The 20723-nt window shown below is 44.4% G+C and overlaps 1 protein-coding gene across 2 annotated transcripts; it reads right to left on the bottom strand.

Moving 5' to 3' along the window:
• Nucleotides 1-1268: 1268 nt before the first annotated feature.
• LOC126544730 (inositol monophosphatase 2) lies at nucleotides 1269-20085 on the bottom strand. Of its 2 annotated transcripts, XM_050192189.3 has the most exons (8): nucleotides 19760-20081; nucleotides 19540-19673; nucleotides 18374-18478; nucleotides 18174-18219; nucleotides 15470-15578; nucleotides 7699-7804; nucleotides 2374-2525; nucleotides 1269-2016 (listed from the first exon to the last, which is right to left on the bottom strand). In XM_050192189.3, the coding sequence occupies exons 1-8, from the start codon at nucleotides 19826-19828 to the stop codon at nucleotides 1910-1912; spliced, it is 828 nt and encodes a 275-aa protein (XP_050048146.1). In that variant the 5' UTR covers nucleotides 19829-20081; the 3' UTR covers nucleotides 1269-1909. The 2 variants fall into 2 exon arrangements, with proteins under 2 accessions (XP_050048146.1, XP_054917757.1); XM_055061782.2 differs by lacking the exon at nucleotides 18374-18478 and having other exon boundaries at nucleotides 19760-20085.
• Nucleotides 20086-20723: the final 638 nt, after the last annotated feature.

Here is a 20723-nt window from a genome sequence, read left to right as displayed (position 1 = left end):
GCCTCTAATACAAAAATCCCAACCTGTTAGCAATTCCCAATTTTTGCCACAAGCAGACTGCTCATCCAAATGGCAAATATTGGGCAAAAAAAATCTGCAAGATCTTTTAATTATTGCATGAGAGTACTTCTTAAAACCTGCAACCTGGATAGCAAGTGGAAGATTGATAAGGTTGCGTAGCTTGTTACCTTGCTGTAGCCGAAGCTCTTCAAAGCAACTTACAGCAATGACAGATACAATGCAAATGCTGCAGGCAGGCATGCTTCTGTGCCAACATGTGCAAGAGATTTGTAGTTTCAATCTGTGCCTCAATACAATTAGTAGAAAATAAAGAGAACATGCAGTTGTATTCTTTGTGCTAAAGAGTCTTGCAAGCTATGTTTATTTGTGCTTCAGACATATGGTGTCATTGATTCTATTAACATTGTGCTGTAGTTCAGAACTGATGAATCACTTTTAGTTTTTTGCAATTTGTTCACTTTAATTTCTATGCTCTTAACTCTTTGTCTGGTAGGTCCAAACCCTTACTTGCAGAGGCACAGCAAGCGTAAACAGGCATTGCAAAAGCTAATAAAATAACCTTACCCTAGAAGCTATAAAAGTTAATGATTCAACTCTTGTGAAATGCACTTTAAAGAAACTACTGAAGAAAAATTGAAAACAGTTTTATTCACATCTGATTTGGTGCATTTGGCTTCAAGGCCACGATACTGCCTTCCTTCTACATTGATCTGACTGGTGCCTGTATCAGTAGTTGCTGAAGTGGTGTAATCATCTTGGACTCCAGCTATGTCACCTGCTGCCAAAAATCACACCACACACACAATTTCACAATAAGCTTTGAGGCAGCAATTAGCTATGTGTTGCCAGGCAAGCGAGACAGCCTAGTCAAAAGATGCGGTTAGCTTTTCTACAAGAAGTCCACGCAGCTAAGCTAAAAAATTTGACAAACACTGTTTCCAACTTCAGTAGCTCTGGTCTATTGGTATGGTGATGGGCCATAGAGTAAAAAACAAAAGCTACATTAAATTGGTATTTTCAACTGCATAAAACGAAACAGCAAATGGCTCATACATGTACTAATACCACAGCAAAGCAGATGGAATAACAGGCAATTTCAGACCAAAAATAACTTGGATGTTTTCTCCTGTTCAAGTTATGCTTATTGTTCTCAACACAGTCCTTTTTTTTTGCTCACTTTACATTAAAAAAAGATTATAACATGTGAACTGCACTAATTACAAAAGAAAAGCAAGGAACAGACAGAGTATGTTTTGAAATAAGATAAGCTTTATTGAGATGCAAAGATCTTATTACTGAACAAAAATTGAAAGGAAGTGCTGCGAAGTTACACTAGGACATAGAGTGAAATGTAGGGCAGTACCAGTGAATATAGAGCCTGGCTAAAAATTACAGAAATTACTGCTAATTGAAAAAAAAAAAAATTTGATCCCCAAAGAATGTAACTAATAGTCTACTTGGTCCCACAGAATGTTTTTATTATAATGTAAGAGGTGTCTTTATAATTATGCCTTACCATTTTAAACCTGCGTAAAGGTACAGAAGACTCCAGATTGTTTTTGACCACCTGAGGTCTTTTAATGACCTCAGATTCACAGCACAAAGGAACTAAAGTGGTGCCTGCTCATCACAGACTGTACATGCAGTATTCATTACACTGAAGAATTATTTCTCATAACATCACAATAACGAGGGCTTACAATGTCTACACATACACAATAAAATATTAACGCATTCTACGTTGCTTGAATCATGAAATAGTGGTATTATAGCTTACTATATAACAAATGTGCCTACATCAAGTTGCTATACAAGAACTGTAGAAACACTAATCCCTTTCTTGTGTCATTATGACACACGCTATCATAAAAATATTGCGAAGCTAAACCTAGTCACTCTCTAATTGGACATGTTCCAAAATTTGGCTGATTGTATTTGCCAGTGCATGAGAGCTTGCACAGAGGACTCTTCGGTGCATCAAATTCAAGGGTCCACCTGGAAGATAAGCACATGAAACAAGACTAGTTGGATTTTGCAGGTAGTGCGAGGAACTTCACTTGACTGGCTTTTCACAAAAGTAAATTTTGTACACAAATATGGTAAAAGACTAACAGATAAAATTAAGTGAGTGGTAGTTACTTGATAGCTAAGCCATAAAGAGTGATACACCACACACATCTCTTGGTGCATCATTAAGTTTTGACAAGCTGAAGGGGTAGTTGAAGGGTGAAGATCTAATGTGAATGCGCAAGTCAACATTGAAACAAAAAGAATGCTACCCCTTAGACAATTGAGCAAATAAATTTTTCTGCAAGATTTCAGGAGTCAAAAAGGCTAGGAAATATCACATACCTTGAGTATCCATGACAACACCTCCGGCCTCAGTAACAATTAGTGCGGCTGCAGCCATGTCCCAAACATGCATTCCAAATTCATAGAAGGCATCGGCCCCACCACTTGCGACAAAGCACATGTTTACTGCCGTGGAGCCCAGGCAACGCAATCTGGAATGTTTGGAAAATTTTCATGCTACAATCTACACTCGTTACAATGGACCCGCGTACAACAGACTTTCGAATATAACGGACCATATTTCAACCTTAGTTTGGTCAGCCTATTTTATTAATGCAATGAAGTTGACTTTTAACGGACCGTGCTACAACGGACTATCAGCGACGGCGGACAAAATCAGCGGGAATGTTTGTCAAAATCGGGCATATAAAACACTTTTGCCGTGTTGACACGGGCTGGCAACTGACTTGCGAGGGTCAGCCGATGATCGTGGCTCAACATCATGCACGCGAGAGAGGGAGGAAAGCGGGGCGGAAGCGTGCCGTCTTTCGTGCACGAGTCACAGGGAAGGGGGGTGGGGGGTTCTACTCTGGTGGCTGCTGTTAACGGCACGGCGGCGTGGGCGCCGCATCTTGAAAGAAATCTGTGATGTGGAAAAATGTGTGCCCATACGGGCGCCGTATCTTGAACACGATCTGCGATATAAACAAAGTGCACGCTGGTGCTGGCCTCATTTTCACAGCGATCTGCAATGTGGACAAAGTACCCGGTAGCTTATATATGTCATGCCTTCAACGTTTAGTTCACGTCGAAGTGAGAGACAACACTAAGATTAATTCGCTCACTGCTGCTGCCGCACTTATCTTGTTTAATTTGCTATCGCAATTGATGCTTCACCTTTCGGAGGAAACTGCAACTTTTTGTTTTTTTACTTTGGATGTTCGTCACTCGCTCTTTGCAATAAAGTTGTTATAGATGAATACAACTTAAGTCTGCAGTGAAGCCCCACCCACGCCCCCATAACCGCCAGCCACTGTTCCTCCGTGAGGCTGCAAATAGTTCGTACTTCAAACTTTCCCTGTTACCTAAATATGGCGGTAACCACAAAAATAAAATTATAAGCGCATACTCTTATACGTTTTCATTCGTCTATTATAGTGCAACGGTTAAAGCCTAATTATTTATTGAACTGAAATAAACCGCTTGCTTCACTGAAACTATTTATTGTCAAGTTTCAATTCAGTTAGCAGTGAAGGTTCATGAGTAAAACGGGCTCAGCAATGAAATGAACTGTACCACAGACTCTTGAAGAGTGAAATGCTCAGACTTCATACACTTTGTCCATGTCTGTTACATGCCTCATTGCTTCCGCCGATGAAAAGACTCTTCAAGAACAGCAGATGCTCCGGAGGTATCAAGTATGACGCCATTTTGGAAAGGTCGCATGACGACGATTTTGTTTGCTTCGGTGATTGGCTGGCGGAGTAATACAAACCCACGCGGTCCATATGCCTCGGTTGCCAACTGCTGTTTCTTTAAGTTGTATCCTACTATAGACATTCGGAAGTGAGGAGTCTTGGATATTACGGACTTTGGATAAAACGGACGTTTTTTGACGGATTATATCTGGGTCCATTGTAACGAGAGTCTACTGTAGTACATATTCTGCAACAAAAAATTATCAGACCACTAGGAGAAAATGATTAGATCATTAGACGCAGCCAGCACAGCATGTTTGTGCCAATAAGTACCACAACACAAGCTGCCATTAGAAACAACCTCTCATTTTTAGATTTAGAACCGACTTTAAATTACACAAATGTATACTGGCCTACAATAATGAAAGTGCTTATTGCCATACACATCACTGCATTTGATAATCAAAAGTGGACGAGCCATAGCCTCGTCTATGAGCTGTGCTGAGTGGATTTTGTATACACATCATTAACAGCAGCTCTGGAAAACCGATAAGTAGACTAAAGGAAGTTGGCTTCCCCCGAAGGTTACTATTTAGCGTTATGCAAAAATTGCTCGGGGATAAACAAGTGGTGAAAAGTGCACAGTCAGTAAGTGCTCAAAAACTAGAACAGTGGCAATTCGCCATGTGCATCAAGTCCCACACAATGTGAAAAAAAAAAAAAATCATTAGGAAACACAGGAATAAGAGTAGTGTTCACAATCCCTAACAAGCCCATGTTAAGTAACTAAGTATAAAAAGGCATTGTACAAAGCTGTGGCAGAAAGCATGCTCATAAAATGTAAACTAGAACACTCAAGTGGTTTATAGCATTCCTTTGAGCGGTGAGGCACCTAAATGTCACCTAACTCATGCTCGCTGAAAAGTATTTTGGGCAGCCACCTGGCTGCACATCACATACATAAGGTAGTTTTTCAGACAATAAAATAAAACCGTTGTTAGCCAACATGTTGTCCTGTTACCCTTGCTGTGTCTCGTCATTGCACAAAATACCCACATGTAAGTCAAGCTACAGCTAGCATTTTATTAGGAACCCTACTCCGCATACAACACAGGAATTTACCCACTCTCTCATTTCATGATTCAAAATGCAGTGAGCTCAGCTAGCAGACAACTAAGTATTGTGGGAAAGCAAATTCTAGCTAACAGGGAATGAAGATCTGTAAATAGTGAGTACAATTACAGGCAATGAGGGAATGGCACCAAGACACCAACCAGCACTTAAAAATATATGTAATTCATGAGCTTTAGGTCAAATCACCTGATCCACCACAGCGATGCAGCGCAGCCTCAATGTACAAACACAGCTTCCACAGTGCAATTAGATATAGCCCCTTGGTACAACATGCTACACTCCTGTTGTAACATTTTAGTTGTTTTAGTGGTTTTAGCAGAGCCTAATGGATGTTCTCTTACCACTATGCATTCCTGCACAGGCCCTGGGACAAGCGCAAGGTGGTTCTGCATGAGCATATATCATGCTATTGGATAGCCTATGATGCCATGATAAAAGGCCCTATTCAGGGCCCATGGAAGCATCTGTCCTCTGTGTCATTCTGGTGTATGGTCGAACCCACTTATATTGGTACTGGTTTTAACAATACATTGGTTATAACAATGAGAAGCTGCTGCGCCATCAACTTTTGTATGTTTTCCCATAGTGAAATAACCCACTTACTACAATGCCCTGATGCTGTATTATTGGTTATATTGATGAAGTCTGCCTGCTGGGTGTCTGAGGTGAAAGGTAGTGAAATGAGAAATCTTTGAAAAGAAAATGAGAAATTCGAGTCAGTGCAGAATCAGTGCAGTGCAGCGCTGCTCCAACAGTCGCTGGATGCTCATTTTCCAGCCTTCTCTGCGCGCCCCTCTCCTGTCACCCTTCCACCCCTCCAAACACGAATGGGCTGCGCCCGTTGCTCTACGTTGCACCACCCTCTGAAATACGAATCATCATCATCATCAGCCTGGTTATGCCCACTGCAGGGCAAAGGCCTCTCCCATACTTCTCCAACTACCCCGGTCATGTACTAATTGTGGCCATGTTGTCCCTGCAAACTTCTTAATCTCGTCCGCCCACCTAACTTTCTGCCGCCCTCTGCTACGCTTCCCTTCCATTGGAATCCATTCCGTAACTCTTAATGACCATCGGTTATCTTCCCTCCTCATTACGTGTCCTGCCCATGCCCATTTCCTTTTCTTGATTTCAACTAAGATATCATTAACTCGCATTTGTTCCCTCACCCAATCTGCTCTTTTCTTATCCCTTAACGTTACACCCATCATTCTTCTTTCCATAGCTCGTTGCGTCGTCCTCAATTTAAGTAGAACCCTTTTCGTAAGCCTCCAGGTTTCTGCCCCGTACGTGAATGGACCGTGCCAACTGCACTGCTCACACGTTGCTCGCTGGCTCTTCATTCAGTGCAGTTCTGCAAACAGCTTAATCACTCGCGTTCATCTTTGTTGGTTGGGTCGAAATCGTTCCTGGCCACGTGGTTTTTCAGCCTTGTTTGACTTTCCACCGAAATGGAAGATGGCTGATCCACCCGCTGATAATCGGCAATGCACGATGTTGCCGGTGAAAAGAAAGCGCACGGCTATAGTTTGGAAACTTGAATGTTTTGGAAAACTAAGCGCTTCTAATCGATGAAGCGATCGTTGCAACATACTTGCATCGGATAGCGACGGTGACGACAGCAGCGATGACGCGGTAGAGCAGGCTGCCTCAACGTTGTCCTCACAGGAGGCCTGGCATACGATTCAGTCCTTCGTTTTCACAAGGAACCTTCCGCTGCACTACGTAGAGCACCTGGATGCCTTGGACAACATGTCGGCAAGCATGCAAGGCTGACGGATATAGGGTTTTCTCGTGCAAGCCAGTGAAAAGTACGTAGCGAGATGCTTGTGGCGATCTTGCCTCAGCATTTCTTCTGTATTTCTCAAGCTGACAGGCTGCTGCGGCAACCTCCTCGCCTATTTTAAAAGGGCCCTTTTGGGACCACCAAAGCGATGCCTCGGCAATGCTCGCATATTGCTTGCCACCCGCGACCCCTCTTTACAGTTGTTATAGGAGGGCGATCTTTTAACGCTGACAGCCGCAGTTTTGTTATACATGATCAAAGCGCCCAGGAAGCAGTTAAACGAGTGAACACAATCAGCAGCCAGATGGAGGACGGTGGTGGTGGGGAGGGGCACTGTCCTGCCCGCCATTACAGTTTTCTCACATCAGCTCTGCCATTCCTCCTACTTTGATTTTTTCATGCAACTCAGTTATAACACTTATCGGTTATAACAATGGAATTTTCATGGCACTCGAATAATGTTATAAGTGTGTTTGATTGTGTATATATTTTTTCTCAAGTAGTCAAAAGCTCTCTTTTGCATAATATTTCAGCATATACCACTTGCTTTCCATGGCATTGTGTATGATTAGTTAAATGTAATCACAATTTCCTTTCGAGTCTTCAAAGTCCCCATTAAAAAAAAAAATTATGGGGTTTTACGTGCCAAAATCACGATCTGATTATGAGGCACGCCGTTGTGGGAGAGTCTGAAAATTTGGACCACCTGGGGTTCTTTAACGTGCAGCTAAATCTAAATACACCGGTGTTTTCGCATTTCACCCCCATCAAAATGCGGCCGCCGTGGCCGGGATTGGATCCCACGACCTCATGCTTAGCAGCCCAACACCACAGCCACTGAGCAACCACAGCGGGTATCCCCATTTGTGTTATATTCACAAACACGGCGTGTTTCTCACATAACACTGCACAGGTAAAACATAGGTTGGGGAGACACATTACGAAACGTGACAATTATAAAAAAAAAGGGTCAAACACACAAGCAGGTATTCTCAAAAAACAAGTGTTTCTCAGTCAGCAGCCAATATGTGAGCAAGCCATACATACCCCTGTGCTTTCTGCATAAGGTTATGCATGTTGCGGAAAACAAACTCCATACGGCCTGGGTCCCTACTGCTTCCTACTTCGCTTATTATCAAGGCTTTAGAGATTTCTGGAAAAAATATAAAGAATATAAGCAATATATCTGACATAATGCAACTTTTACTACAGTGAGCAGCAAATAAAATACAGTAAATCTAAATTTCGATGTGCTATTTTTTTATTTCTATAGGAATTTTACTTTTGCAAAAAAACTAAAAGTGGATGACCAGACCTTGCTTCAAATATACCAGTGTGAAATTTTGCTATTATATGGCTGAAGCTGCAATGATTACAATGAAACTGCAAACAACATAATGCTGACTATGTGTGAAACAAACACTGCAACATTGGTAGACATGGACACACGGGTTATGTGAACTAGGTTTTTTCGTAGCCTGTCAGATCAAGGAAAGGCAATTGGCATTAGCTTTGAAGTAATATATGCAACCAAAAAACGCCTGACAGCATCCCACAGACAATGAATTGAGGTTGCATAGACCTTTCAAATCCTTCCTTTTTTTTTATAAGCATCACTTTGGGTGCCAGCAGGGCTCCTGTTCCTGCGCATGCACTCAAGAGTGTAGTGAGATTGGTCTACTGTGGTAATTGGAACACACTTTCAATTTCCTGCCCAATGACGTTAGGTGTATGCTAGCACGTACAATTGGGAAAAATGCCAGAGCTGTGTTCTAATTTCCACCACACTCGGAGCACATGCGCAGGAGCCCTACCTGTGCCATGATGACACCAGGGGAGTATTCTATAAGAGTCCACTTAGTGGACTGTCCCTTTTAGCCGTTCCTGATTGGTTAGGGCTGCTGGTCTCCTCCTCGCTCGTGCAGCTTCAACCAATCAGCAGCGGCCGAAATGGACAATCCACTGTGCTCACTGCTTTCCCATTCTGGCTCAAGGCAAGATTGAAGGGAATGCTGAGGACAATGACATTGTAGATTGTGTGTGTACCAGCTGTGCAAAGTCTGAACTTCTCTCTTCCTTCTCATCTTTCAATCTCCTTTCCCCAGTGCAGGGTAGCCTACTGGGCTCAGCCTGGTTAACTTCTCTCTCCAGTGAACTTTAGGGGGAAGGTCGGCAGGGAGATTCCTCAAACCCACACGTATTGTAGAATCCTTTTATTCTCACCTCCCAGCCTTTTAATTTCGAGGTTTAACATGGTACGAGCAAAATCCATTTATTACCAGAGTTGCTCTTCAGCGCACTAAGGACTGCTATTACCAGCATATTTTAGCATTGGTGGCGCAGTAAAACGTGTTGTGAAATCGGTGTATCGGCCTTTGCCCGAGCATTAAATCTAGTAATTGAGGTTTTATGGACAGTTATATGCTATTCAAGAGATTCTGCTGGATTTGCATTGAAGTGACAATAACTGCTCGTCCCAATGCAGTACCTGTGTTTTCCAACATGTGTGAGCAATCCTGAAACTTTTTATCACTAAAAAGTTTAGAGCATAAAAATCTCGCTCAAGAAACTTTCAATTATAGCCCCAGTTAACTAACCTGAAAAGCAGTTTAGACTGTGATACTGCTTTTGGCTATAGAAATTACAGAGCGTCTCGACCACGCAACTAAAAATAGCCACAATGTCACCTTTCAGTGGATACCCTCACACTGTGGCCTGATCGGGAACGAACAGGCAGACGCTGAAGTGAAAACTGCTTTAGATAATGCTTGTGAAGTACGCATTCCGTTCTCACAAACAGACACAAACGCCCTACTTCGTTGCGTAAACCGCAAATCTACGTTAGAACACTGGACCCAACCAGATCGACGACACAAGCGATTACACAAATGGGACCAAGAAATGAAATTTCGTATGCCTCACAAGTTCAAAAGAAACCACACGAGCATGGTGCACCAGATTCGCCTTGGTGTCGCATTCACCAGCCGTTATAGACATATGATAGGTGCCAGTGATACTAGCCCAAACTGTGAATGCTGTGAGGTGCCAGAAACACGTGAACATATATTTTGCGTGTGTCCCGCGTACGCGCAAGAGCGACAGCAACTAATCTCTTCCATTGCAAAGATCCATGAGAGACCGCTATCAGACGAGTTTCTTTTAGGTCCTTGGCCTAATGCAAACAGTGCAGCCCTGGTAACAAGAGCCGCTATAGCTTTTCTCCAGGCCACTGGGCTGGACGCACGGCTTTAGAGATGCCACAACTCTGTGAATTTGTATATACGCATCTCTTCCTTATACCATCATCATTCATCAGCCCTTTCCCTCCCCGTCCTTTTTCCCCAGTGCAGAGTAGCAGGCCAGAGCAAGTTATAGCTCAGGCCGACCTCTCTGCCTTTCTGTAAATAAAATTTTCTCTCTCTCTCTGCTTTCTACAGTGAGACCACCATGTTGGCAATGAATGCTTTTCTTGCTTGGTCACATCAGCAGGCCTGCTGGCACTGGGGTCAAATACAAGGCATTTTGTTTCTGTTGCAATACTGCAGGCAACTCCACTGTGCTGTAGGGAAGGGCACACTCTACCAACACAGTAGTGATGCCTCATTGGATAGGCACATGCAGACAATAAAACCTTGCAGGGTCAAATACTGATTGCCCATAAATGCTTGAGAAATCCTGGGACAGTCCTCGCAGAGTGGCATTTACACATAATTAAACATGGCACATAGAAATTAGCTCGTAATTAATGTTCACAAAAGCACTACATAGGTGGATATACATATTTCTGGATGGAAGCATTCGATAGTCACACCCATACCGAAACCAAACAAACAGCCAGATGTACTGTCGAACATGCGCCCTGTATCTCTCACACTTACTACGTGTAAGCAGGTGGAGCGAATGGCCTTGACACGCATATCTAACTTTCTAGAAACAGAGGGTCGCTTTCATCCAGCACAGACAGGGTTTAGACCAAACCTTGGCACTCATGACAGCCTCCTACTTGTGAGGGAGGGTGTACTGCGTCGAAAGACAGCTGGTCGCGCAAAGCGACACCCGAGCGTCCTGGTGGCGGTGGACCTCTGTAACGCTTTTGACACTGTGACGCATGAGGCAATCATCGAGGCAGCTGAGAGGCACGGAATCACGGGCCGCCCCCTCAACTTTGTGCATTCCTTCCTTAAAGATCGCACTTTTTCCATACAGGTAGACGGAGACGTCGGGAAGGTTTACCCAAACATAGTGGGAGTCCAACAAGGCTCCATACTATCACCCCTCCTCTTTAATTTGACTATGATAGGCCTGGCTGAGCGACTGGAGGCTATTTCCAAACTGGGCTTCACAATTTACGCAGATGACATCACGTTATGGACTGCATCACGACCAATTGATGAGCAGCAGGAGACCCTGCAGGCGGCACTTGACGTTATTGACCACTACCTGCCACAAGCTGGCATGCGGCCATCTCCAGAGAAGACAACCTATGTGGTGATCCGAGGTTCAACGCAGAACGAAGCAGCCCTCGCGCTCACTCTCGCAGGCAAAACGCTGCAGCGAGCGGAAAAATCAGTGCGCGTTCTCGGGATACCTATTGACCGCACAGGCACAACAGCGGATGCGTGGCTCGCAGACCTTCGTCGGACATAGCACAACACCCTCATAAAACGAATCTGTTTCCGCATGGGCGGTGCTGGTACCGACGTATGCCGAAAGCTTGTTAGTGCTTTGCTGACATCCCAAGCGATATACGGAGCGCGCTGTTATGACCTGCTTGCTTGGCACTGGACACAGCTAGAGGTACTCCACAGATCAGCTCTCCGTGTTATCACAGGGCTCCCGAAACGCACACGTGTCGAGGAGCTACATCGCTATGTGAAGTTGCCTACCCTCCGTGCAACCATTGAAGCATCGAAGGCAAGACACAAGGAACGCCTGAAGCACACCAGACAAGGCAGGACTCTACTGGCCTACATGGGAAAGGATATATCAACTTTGCCACAACTGCCATCCGACATCTCACCGTGGGATGACATTGCTGTCGTCGACACTACACCAACGCCCCGAAACATGGGCGCCCAACAAGCGCACCGCCGGGCAGCATTCGCTGCGCGTCATGTGCAGACATTGGCAGACGCACCGCCAAGCCCTGAACAAGTGTACACTGACGCAGCTTTCGACCCACGCACCAGCGAAGGAGCAGTCGCCTACCACGTAGTGGGTTCTTGTGAGACACATTCTACCTTTACAACTGCTGATGCTGACGACCCAACGGAACTTGAACTCCACGCAATAGTCTGGGCATTAGATAGAGTTTCAAGCACCACGCAAGCAAAACACATCGATATATACACCTACTCTCAGTATGCGCTGCATACCTGCAAGTCGCGCCACACAGCATCATCGAAGTACTCCTCGTCAAGCAGGCCTTCAGGCGTGCGGAGGCCCACGGGGTCACTGCAACACTTCATTGGATCCCTGGTCACCAGGGCATCGAGGGAAATGAGAGAGCCCATGAGGCGGCGCGCGCCCTTCTTTCCAACCGCGTCGTCTCCCGGGATCCTTCAGAAACCCTCACAACCAGCACAAGCAACACGACAAATGGAGCCCCGTATGACCCAGACAGAGCTCTGAGAGCAGCAGCCAACCGACGCAAGAGAGAACTCCGTGCGAGTGTGCCCTCAGACCCAGACCCACTTCCAGCGGGTCTTCCCAGGTCGGGGCAGGTGCTGCTGCATAGGCTCCGTTCCGGCTTCGTCCTCACACCGGATGTGCTGGAGCGGTGGCGACAGTACCAGCCACGCCGGGAAAGACGCCCTCCATCTCCGTCTCCCAACTCCCTTCCATCGCAGGAACCCGGCCATCCCACAGCCTCCGCGGACCAAGAAGTGCTCCAGACGCCACACAGGTGCCCTGACTGCGACATGGCCACGCGGCCATCCGCAGCCCATCTGTTTTGGGAGTGCCAGCGACACGCTCAGCAGCGAGACCACCACCTGAGGGCGGTGCGAGTGTCGTCCTACGAGGAGTGGATTAGACCGGCAACTGGCTCGATGGATTCCGACAGGGTCATTCTGGACTCGCTCTTGGCTTTCGCCAGGGACGCGCAGCTTCTAGGACGGCTCTGAATACGCCTCCCCCCTCCTCTTCCTATTCCCCATTATAGGCCTTCGCGCCATCCCTTAATAAATACATTTTGTCATCATCATGTTGCTGGCCTCTTCAAGGCTCTGGAAAGGTGCCAGCATGTCAGCCCTACAGAATATACTGTGGCGAGGAAAGCATATGTCGCCTTGAAGAAGACAAGTCCACTTGTCGAAACGTTGGCTCCTGCATTCACCTTGTTCACGTTTTGCTCATCTACAGAATAAATGTAATTTAGCAGCCTGCAGCTCAACATGAAGGGAACTGCAAAAACAATGTAGATGCTTACTTTCCTCAGCTCAATAATCAGCGTTGAGCATTTTTGCATAAAACTGTAAAAAATAAAAAGGATATTCTAAGTACACCTCAGCACTTCCTATGAGTTGTGAATGCGAAAGCATTAATGTCCAACTGAATGCCAGTGAGCTGTCCTTTGAGTAATTAACTCCTCTGGGGCAAGCGAGAGCGTTGAGACGCTTGGTGCGCTTTGATTTGGCCTTGCGGGTGAGAGCTTGCGCGGACAAGGAACACATGGATAACACAGGCTTCCGGCAGCGAGAGCAAGGGTGATTTGGTGTTGCAGCAATGCCCTCTCCCCTCACACAACACCTGGTGCACTACAGCGACAGTAGGTGTGCCCTTTTGCCTGCTCTGCTCCGCTGAGGTGCACTCATGACGTGGTGTCGCCCAAATGGGAATTTAGATGCTGTTTTGCTGCTACAGACGCGGGACGCCAACTTTATCACTCAATGAGCCATTTTACGCTTTCATATCAAAAGATAAAACTGACAGATAATTGAATTGAAAGCACATTTACTAGAGAGCTCAGATAGTGACTGGCTTGCACCTGCGAGCTTGAAGGGCCCCTCACCAGGTCTGGCCATTTTGAGCTGACAAGCGCAGAGCATACAATGCGCACCAACGATCGTGTTTGCAAAGAATTACATCGCTACGCACCGCAGAAAGGTCTGAAATTTCAATCCAAACACAGTTTTCCCTTTCCCTCACAGCGACCATGCTCCAAGCCAGACGGTGACGTACTTGCATCCCTGCGACTACGTACTCGGGTCCGCAGTGTGGTGTCGCTCGTGGTGACACGTGACTTCGAGAATTATTCAAGGCAACAACATTTATTTGTGTGATCTGTTGCTTGAACTGACGAATTGAAGTTTAGAGAAATAATAAAACACACAACGGAATGTCTGCGTGCTTTTTGTTTTACTTCGCACCGAAGCAAGAGAGATGTAGTTCCACTTCGTCTGCTTGTTCGCACGGTTGCGCAGTCATGTGCACAGATACCCAAACTATGCCATTTTCTACCGTGTTCCAGCGCGTGATCATGCTTTGCGATCTGCATGTTCTTTCTCAGTATTCGTGTAGCACTGAATTATACCGCTAGTCAAGCGTCCTTATGCTCAGCTTGCAAAATCATGCGCTGCGCGAAACTGGACAATTACAACAGCGCGTACGCAGCGATTAAAAAAAAAAAACAAAGAAGGAAAAAAAACAAGAAGGTGGGGCCCATGACGTTTGCGTCACACGATCCTCGAGGTCTGGTATGGGAGAACACAGGGGAGGAATTTCGCTTGTGGAGGCTAGACGGGGCGAGTGGAGAGAATGTCTCACTATGCAGTGGAGCTTGCCTCCTGAAATCATGGGTTTGCGGCACTGAAATATTTCTATCTGGGCTATTAATGAGCCGATTTGAAACATTTTCGCGGCAGAACACTCCCTGAGGACACGTAACAACTTTCAGCGTATAACTAAAATTTGCTATGGGGCCTGGTGAAGGGCCCTTTAAAGCACTTCGATGCAAGAAGCATGGCGAGGTTGAGGTTGTACTTCTGCTGCTGCCTAAATAATCTTAACTTTTTTTTTTAGTTGCTACCATTTTGCCTGTCTGAGAAATGAGAAATGGGGGAGGGAGCATGCTAAGGGGTTGGGAGAGCCCAGGCCCAGGTCCGCAGTCTTTGAGCTATGTCCACTGTGGTGGATGAACTGGGCAACTGGGTTCATTTGGGCTGGTTGGTACATCTATTCAAACAGAAGAATTTTGAACAGCATGACATAGGTCAAGGAAGAGCGCACAGGACAGTACTCCGTCTTGTGCCTCTTTTATTTGTCCTGTGTCAAGCTGTTCAGAAATTCTGCTGTTTCAACTGGGCAACTTCACCAATTATAACGCGGACTCCTATGCACCTTTTAATTTTTTCAATATTATTGGTTGAAACTCTCTACCTCCATAATGTTGCAAATAGTGCCATTCTATTTCTGTTTGAATATCAAATTCACTCTCTTAATTACTGCACAGTCATATAGCCGCATGGTATTTTGATTGCGATTATAGATAGCTTCTCAAATACTTGGCTATTCTGTGCACTGGATGCAAGTACAGTGTTCAAGAGCAGTATGACAGTCAGACAGCATGCTTTAGCATCAACAAAACTCCTGAACCAGATATTCGCCAAGAAAAAAAAAGATGGGTGTGCTCGACCTGAAAACTTATCTATAGAAAAGAAAAAGATGGATGTTCATCTAGAAAAATATGTTAACTGAAAAAAACCTGATTTTTAGGAGGAAAAAAAAGAAGGAAGCTGAATTTTGGGAACATAAAAACTGAAAACACTGAACCCTACTTATATAATATACTAATGAGAGTTAGGGAGCCTCACTTTACCATTTTGTCCTGAGACTTTCAGCCTGGTGCCATTGCAGAAGGAGCCATGCCCTTTGACCGCAGTGTACAGCTGATCCAAAGCTGGATTGTACACAATGCCCACTACAATCTGTGAAGAGCACAACTTGTAGATATTCAGAAAAGACAAAAAGACTTCCCACCTAAGCATGCAGTTTATAGCAACAAAACAGCTTGTAGCTCGAAGACACATGCATACATGTAACAAACATGCAAAGCAACCTTACATGTATGGATAAAAGAAGCATTTTTATGGGTTCGATATATGTACCACAACTATAATTTATATTATTTATAATGTAATAATGATGTAGTCGGAAGACACTAGAATAATTCCGAAAATGGAAGTAATATGAAAATATAAGCTCAACATATAGCTTCTCAATTTATTAGTCATGCTATAAAAATGGAGCAATGTAATGACCAAAATAGACTGCCACATACTTGCAGAAGAAAAAAAGTGGTCTGTATAAGTAGCGTCTTTCATTTTAACATACTATGTTTATCACAAGTCATGAAATGGCGTAACATAACCTGACATCTGCTTTTCCAATTAACATTTAAGAAATTATATCGTTCTCAGTGTTTACAAATTATTACACTTAACAATGAACTAGATACTGTAATACATAAAATGTCTTATTTCCACAAATAAATATTATCAAAGAACAAACAGCAGCGCAGAAACGTGGCTTAAACTTGGACTGCTATATTTATGAGAAGTACTTGTTACTACACATGGTCATCTGATAATGTCTGTATCCACCTTGGACCTCTTAGGGCCTTATGCATGCATTCACAGACAGCATGTCATCTAAGCAGTAGTTCACATGTTCAGGTAGTGTAAAAAAACTTACAGTGCCCGAGCATGCGTACAATCAGCATTGTGCAAGTCACTGGACCACTACCGTCATCAAAGTGGTTCTGGCAAAACAACTGATGTCCAGAACATTATGTTAGCTTGCAGTGCACATCTACATACAAATTTGCAGTATGCAAGTTTGGAAGTATACCTTCAACAAACGCCTGATAATAGTGATACCTCTATAATCTACACAAACTTAATTTTTAAACACTCGGGTGACTTTTTCTTTATGAGAAAAATTGAGTTTCACAACACCACCCAAGCCAAGGGATGTTTCTTTATACAAATGTTCCTTTAATTATTCTGACATAATAAAGAATAAGCTCAGCAGCTTGACGACTTCTATATGTTGACCACAATTTTTTAGAGGAGTGCTTACAGGAAATGCCTAGCTTAGTGCGACCCGCAAAACTTGTTTGGACATTTGACCTAATAATTAGGAACTGCGAGTAATAATGCTCTTAAGCTTAATTCCTTTAACATACAGACACATTTTAGTGACACGAAGACATCTTGCTGCACACTACATCTGTACTTGCATAAATTTCTGCCAAGTTTGTGTCATGCAAGTCTGTTTTCAGCTGATAAGCAGTTACCTCAAACACAAATTACACATACAGTGTAGGACATTAAGAGCATTGTGCAGTAAGCCCAAGTTTGTCCCCAAGTTGCCTAAGAGTTCAGAATATGCCACAGTATTAATCAGTGCAGTTTTCCCACATGTTTTGAGCCTATTTAGAATCTTTGAAAAGAAATGTAATGCATTTTTTTTACATTCTTGCTTCTGCTCATTAGGCTTCTTTTAAAGATTGTCTTTTTATCCAGATGAAACAAATGTGAAACTTCAAGGGCCATGGAATTGTGCCCATACATGAGAATGATTATTTATACATAGTGCAGCCATATTATAGGGTACCCGCCCTGGTTGCTCAGTGGCTATGGTGTTAGGCTGCTGAGCACGATGTCGCGGGATCGAATCCCGGTCACGGCGGCCGCATTTCGATGGGGACGAAATGCGAAAACACCCGTGTACTTAGATTTAGGTGCACGTTAAAGAACCCCAGGTGGTCGAAATTCCCGGAGTCCTCCACTGCGGCGTGCCTCATAATCAGAAAGTGGTTTTGGCACGTAAAATCCCATAGTTAAAATATTATAGGGCTATAGCAGGAGCGCGAAAAAGAGAACAGTAAATTGGCATAAGCAAGGCAAACACAGGCAAGTAATTGAAACAGTTAACATAGACAAGCGAACACAAGCAAACGATTTCAAGAATACAGGTAAAGCAAAGTACCTATTTGAAAAGTACTCTCCTATGGCAACTAAAAACTAATTTAATTAATTAAACTAATTAAAACAATGAATTCCGATGCTCTATAGTGTGTGGAAAAAATAAAAGAAACAAAGAAAGGAAGACATAAAAGCTATATTTACATGTCTAGTATGATGAAAAAAAGACATTAGGTTTAAAGCGTGAAAACTACAAGTGCAACTTTCTTCAGCTAGTATGACATGACTGCAGTCGCAAAAGACAGAAACAAAGTTAATGACGACATACAGAAAGTTTACAGATTCAATGTGATAACGCAGCAAGAGTGGTTGGAGGTTCAGAGAGTGTGCAATGACTGTGCCGGTGAAAAATTGTGACAGTAATTATTGGAGATGGAATGCATAGATTTTCTTTGCACAGATTTAAGCAATCATATTCAAGCAAAGAATATGAATATAATAAATGTAATACAACATAACTACTTGTGCGTCACATGTATCTGGACAACAGTAATGTCATCCTAAAGCAAGAGTATGTTGCATCTTAAACATCACCTCTTTCTGAACAGCGAGTGCGACAGAAACAGCAACGACTGGAAACCTGCGGGATGAAAATGACACAGGTGTACCAAACGTGTGCAACGTGTGATGCAAGTCCGCAAAATACTTTTATGTTTAGTTGAGACCTTTCATCTAATGCAATAATGCAACTAATGCAAGTAAACTATACCCATGCGAAGAAAGACCCATGTTACCCGTGCACAAAGTTCATGGTCCCGTCAATCGGGTCAATGATCCATGTGGGATCATTTGTAAGCTCGCTTTTGATACCCGCAGCAACTGATTCTTCTCCGATGAACCTAGCACAAAAGAATGAAAGAAAAAAAAAAAAAAAAACAAGAGAAGGAATGTAGGTACACCACCAGGTCCCCACAGAGCATGAGTATGAGAAACACAGTCAGGCATCGGTGTCGTCCGAACAGCCCGATGAAATGCATCTTATTTTGTTGTAGCGCAAGCTGAACGACAAGGACAACAGAAAGGCACATCTAACACACACAGCGCTAACTTTCAACAACAGATTTATTTCCAATTCTCGTCGCTATATATACACCCTAGAAACGTCATACAACACGTCATCCCCTACATGCATAGGTTCTCCCACAGATGAAAAATGATTGCTGGAAGGAGCGGCATCAATGTTGTATTTTCGGCGCCTAATAAATTGGTTAGCCTGTGTAGAAACACAAGGCCAGAAAGAATCACACGTACCGCACGCGAAAAGGAACATAAGAACAAATTCATTCATTGCATCGCGGGAGTGGTATACCGCATTCCTCTCGGGTGTGGACGATCCTACATTGGTCAAACAGGTAGATGCAGAAATGACCGGCTACTAGAACACAATAACAAAGTAAACAACGTGGCTGCCGACGGCCTTCTTGCCATCCATTGCCAGAGATGCAAATGCAAACCCAGATTTAAAGAAACAGTCATCATGAGTAGAAGCAGGTGTGAGATGACGCGCTTGATAATAGAAACTAGACACATCAACATTTGGTGACACCGTGCGTCAGTAAGCCTTCCATTTCGTTATCCACAAAACAGCTCGGTTATCTTTGCTCGGGTTGAACGTGTACATGTGTGTCAATCTGTGTGGCAAAAAAGTGCTTGCGTGTGGTTCCCGGCTTTTTGTTTATGCTCACCGAAATTTTACACGTGTTGTATTACGTTTCGAGGGTGCATATATAGCGACGAGAACTGAAAATAAATATATTGTTGAAAGTTAGCGCTGTGCACGTCAGATGCGCCTTCCTGTTGTCCTTGTCGTTCAGCTTACGCTACAACAAAATAAGATATGCCGTACCAACAAGCTCCTATAGCTACCCTAATCGATGAAACGCGACGCGGTCACTCTTACTTGTGATTTGGGTATTCCTCTCGGAGTTTCCCAATTAGCAGTTGTTCAACCTGCCTATCGTATTGTGTAACCAGATCAGTAAATTCTGACTTCGTTTCGAACTGTTTTCTTTCGCCGAACGCCCTTTGCACAATCTGCAAGAAAAAAAGAACTGATTTCACGCACTGACTATTTTGCTATCTCACACATTCTCACACACATGCAAAACGACACAGCTTACCGCTCCAGATTCCTTAACAAGTTCCAAGGCTTTACAATAAAATCGTTCAATGTCCTGATCGGTAATCATGACTATTGCAGACCGCAGCGACTTCGAGCTCGAGTTTCTCACGCGAGACGGTCATTTGAAGGATAGCCAGCCGTTTGTGCGCAGGCGCGAGTAAGAGTGGGCGCGAGAGAGAAAATCTGGGGGCTTTTGCTCCTTGAATACATGACTGTACCGAGGCACTACGGAGACCGTGTTGTATGCGTTTGTCCCCTAAACATGCCGACATTGCAAAAATGGGATCGAGTTTGTTTACGCTCCGACGCTGGCTGCCGATGCTGGCTGCCCGTGCGGCGAGGCAGTGGGCCCGGACGCATTTTTACAGGTACAGCGGGGCGTGGCGTTTCTCGCGGCGCTCGACGTTTCTGCGCAGGCGCGAGTAAAAGCGCGAGTGCGGTCGAGTTTGTTTACGGTTTAAGCCTGTTTCACATGATGCGATTTTCGTCGCACCGGAAGTGCGATTTCCGTCGTTTGCGATGAAAATCGCAGTCGCAGTGCCGACCCCCCGATTTTCGGCTGCGACCAACGGGTTGGTCGCACAGTCGCACCGTCGCACCGATCGCTGCGATTTTCCGTCGAAATTGCGCGGAGAGCTGTCAACGGAGCTATTTCGCCGGTTTGTTTAGGAAAATGGCGTCTCGTACGACAAGTGCAATACGCGGAGACGTGGATCGTCGAATTCGGTACGTACGCGAAGGGAGAATAAAAAAACTTGTACCGCAGATTGCATTCTCCGATTGCTATGCGTTTGTTGACACGCTACACAGCAAATGAAGTGCATTTTCACGTTTGCTTCGTACGCCTTTGCGAGTTGTCAGTGCTAGGAGGTGTTCGATCCCCAGCGGACGACGAGGTCGTCACAATGTTCTTTTGTAAAATCGCGCTTACGGAGCAGCTTGAATTATTTCAACCTCGGCAA

The sequence above is a fragment of the Dermacentor andersoni genome, chromosome 1, assembly GCF_023375885.2.
Source record: "Dermacentor andersoni chromosome 1, qqDerAnde1_hic_scaffold, whole genome shotgun sequence".
Taxonomy (NCBI): Eukaryota; Metazoa; Arthropoda; class Arachnida; order Ixodida; family Ixodidae; genus Dermacentor; species Dermacentor andersoni.
The sequence above is the reverse complement of the archived record's forward strand: the minus strand, read 5'-3'. Positions and strand labels throughout refer to the sequence as shown.

What these genes read in the sequence shown, in the direction of transcription:
- LOC126544730 (XM_050192189.3), bottom strand. Translation starts at nt 19,828, where the DNA reads ATGATTACCGATCAGGACATTGAACGATTTTATTGTAAAGCCTTGGAA. An exon ending in ACCATGAACTTTGTGCACGG is followed by an intron (nt 18,220 to 18,373) that starts GTAACATGGGTC and finishes TTCATCCCGCAG; the next exon opens with GTTTCCAGTCGTTGCTGTTT. An exon ending in GAAAGTCTCAGGACAAAATG is followed by an intron (nt 7,805 to 15,469) that starts GTAAAGTGAGGC and finishes TATTTTTTCCAG; the next exon opens with AAATCTCTAAAGCCTTGATA.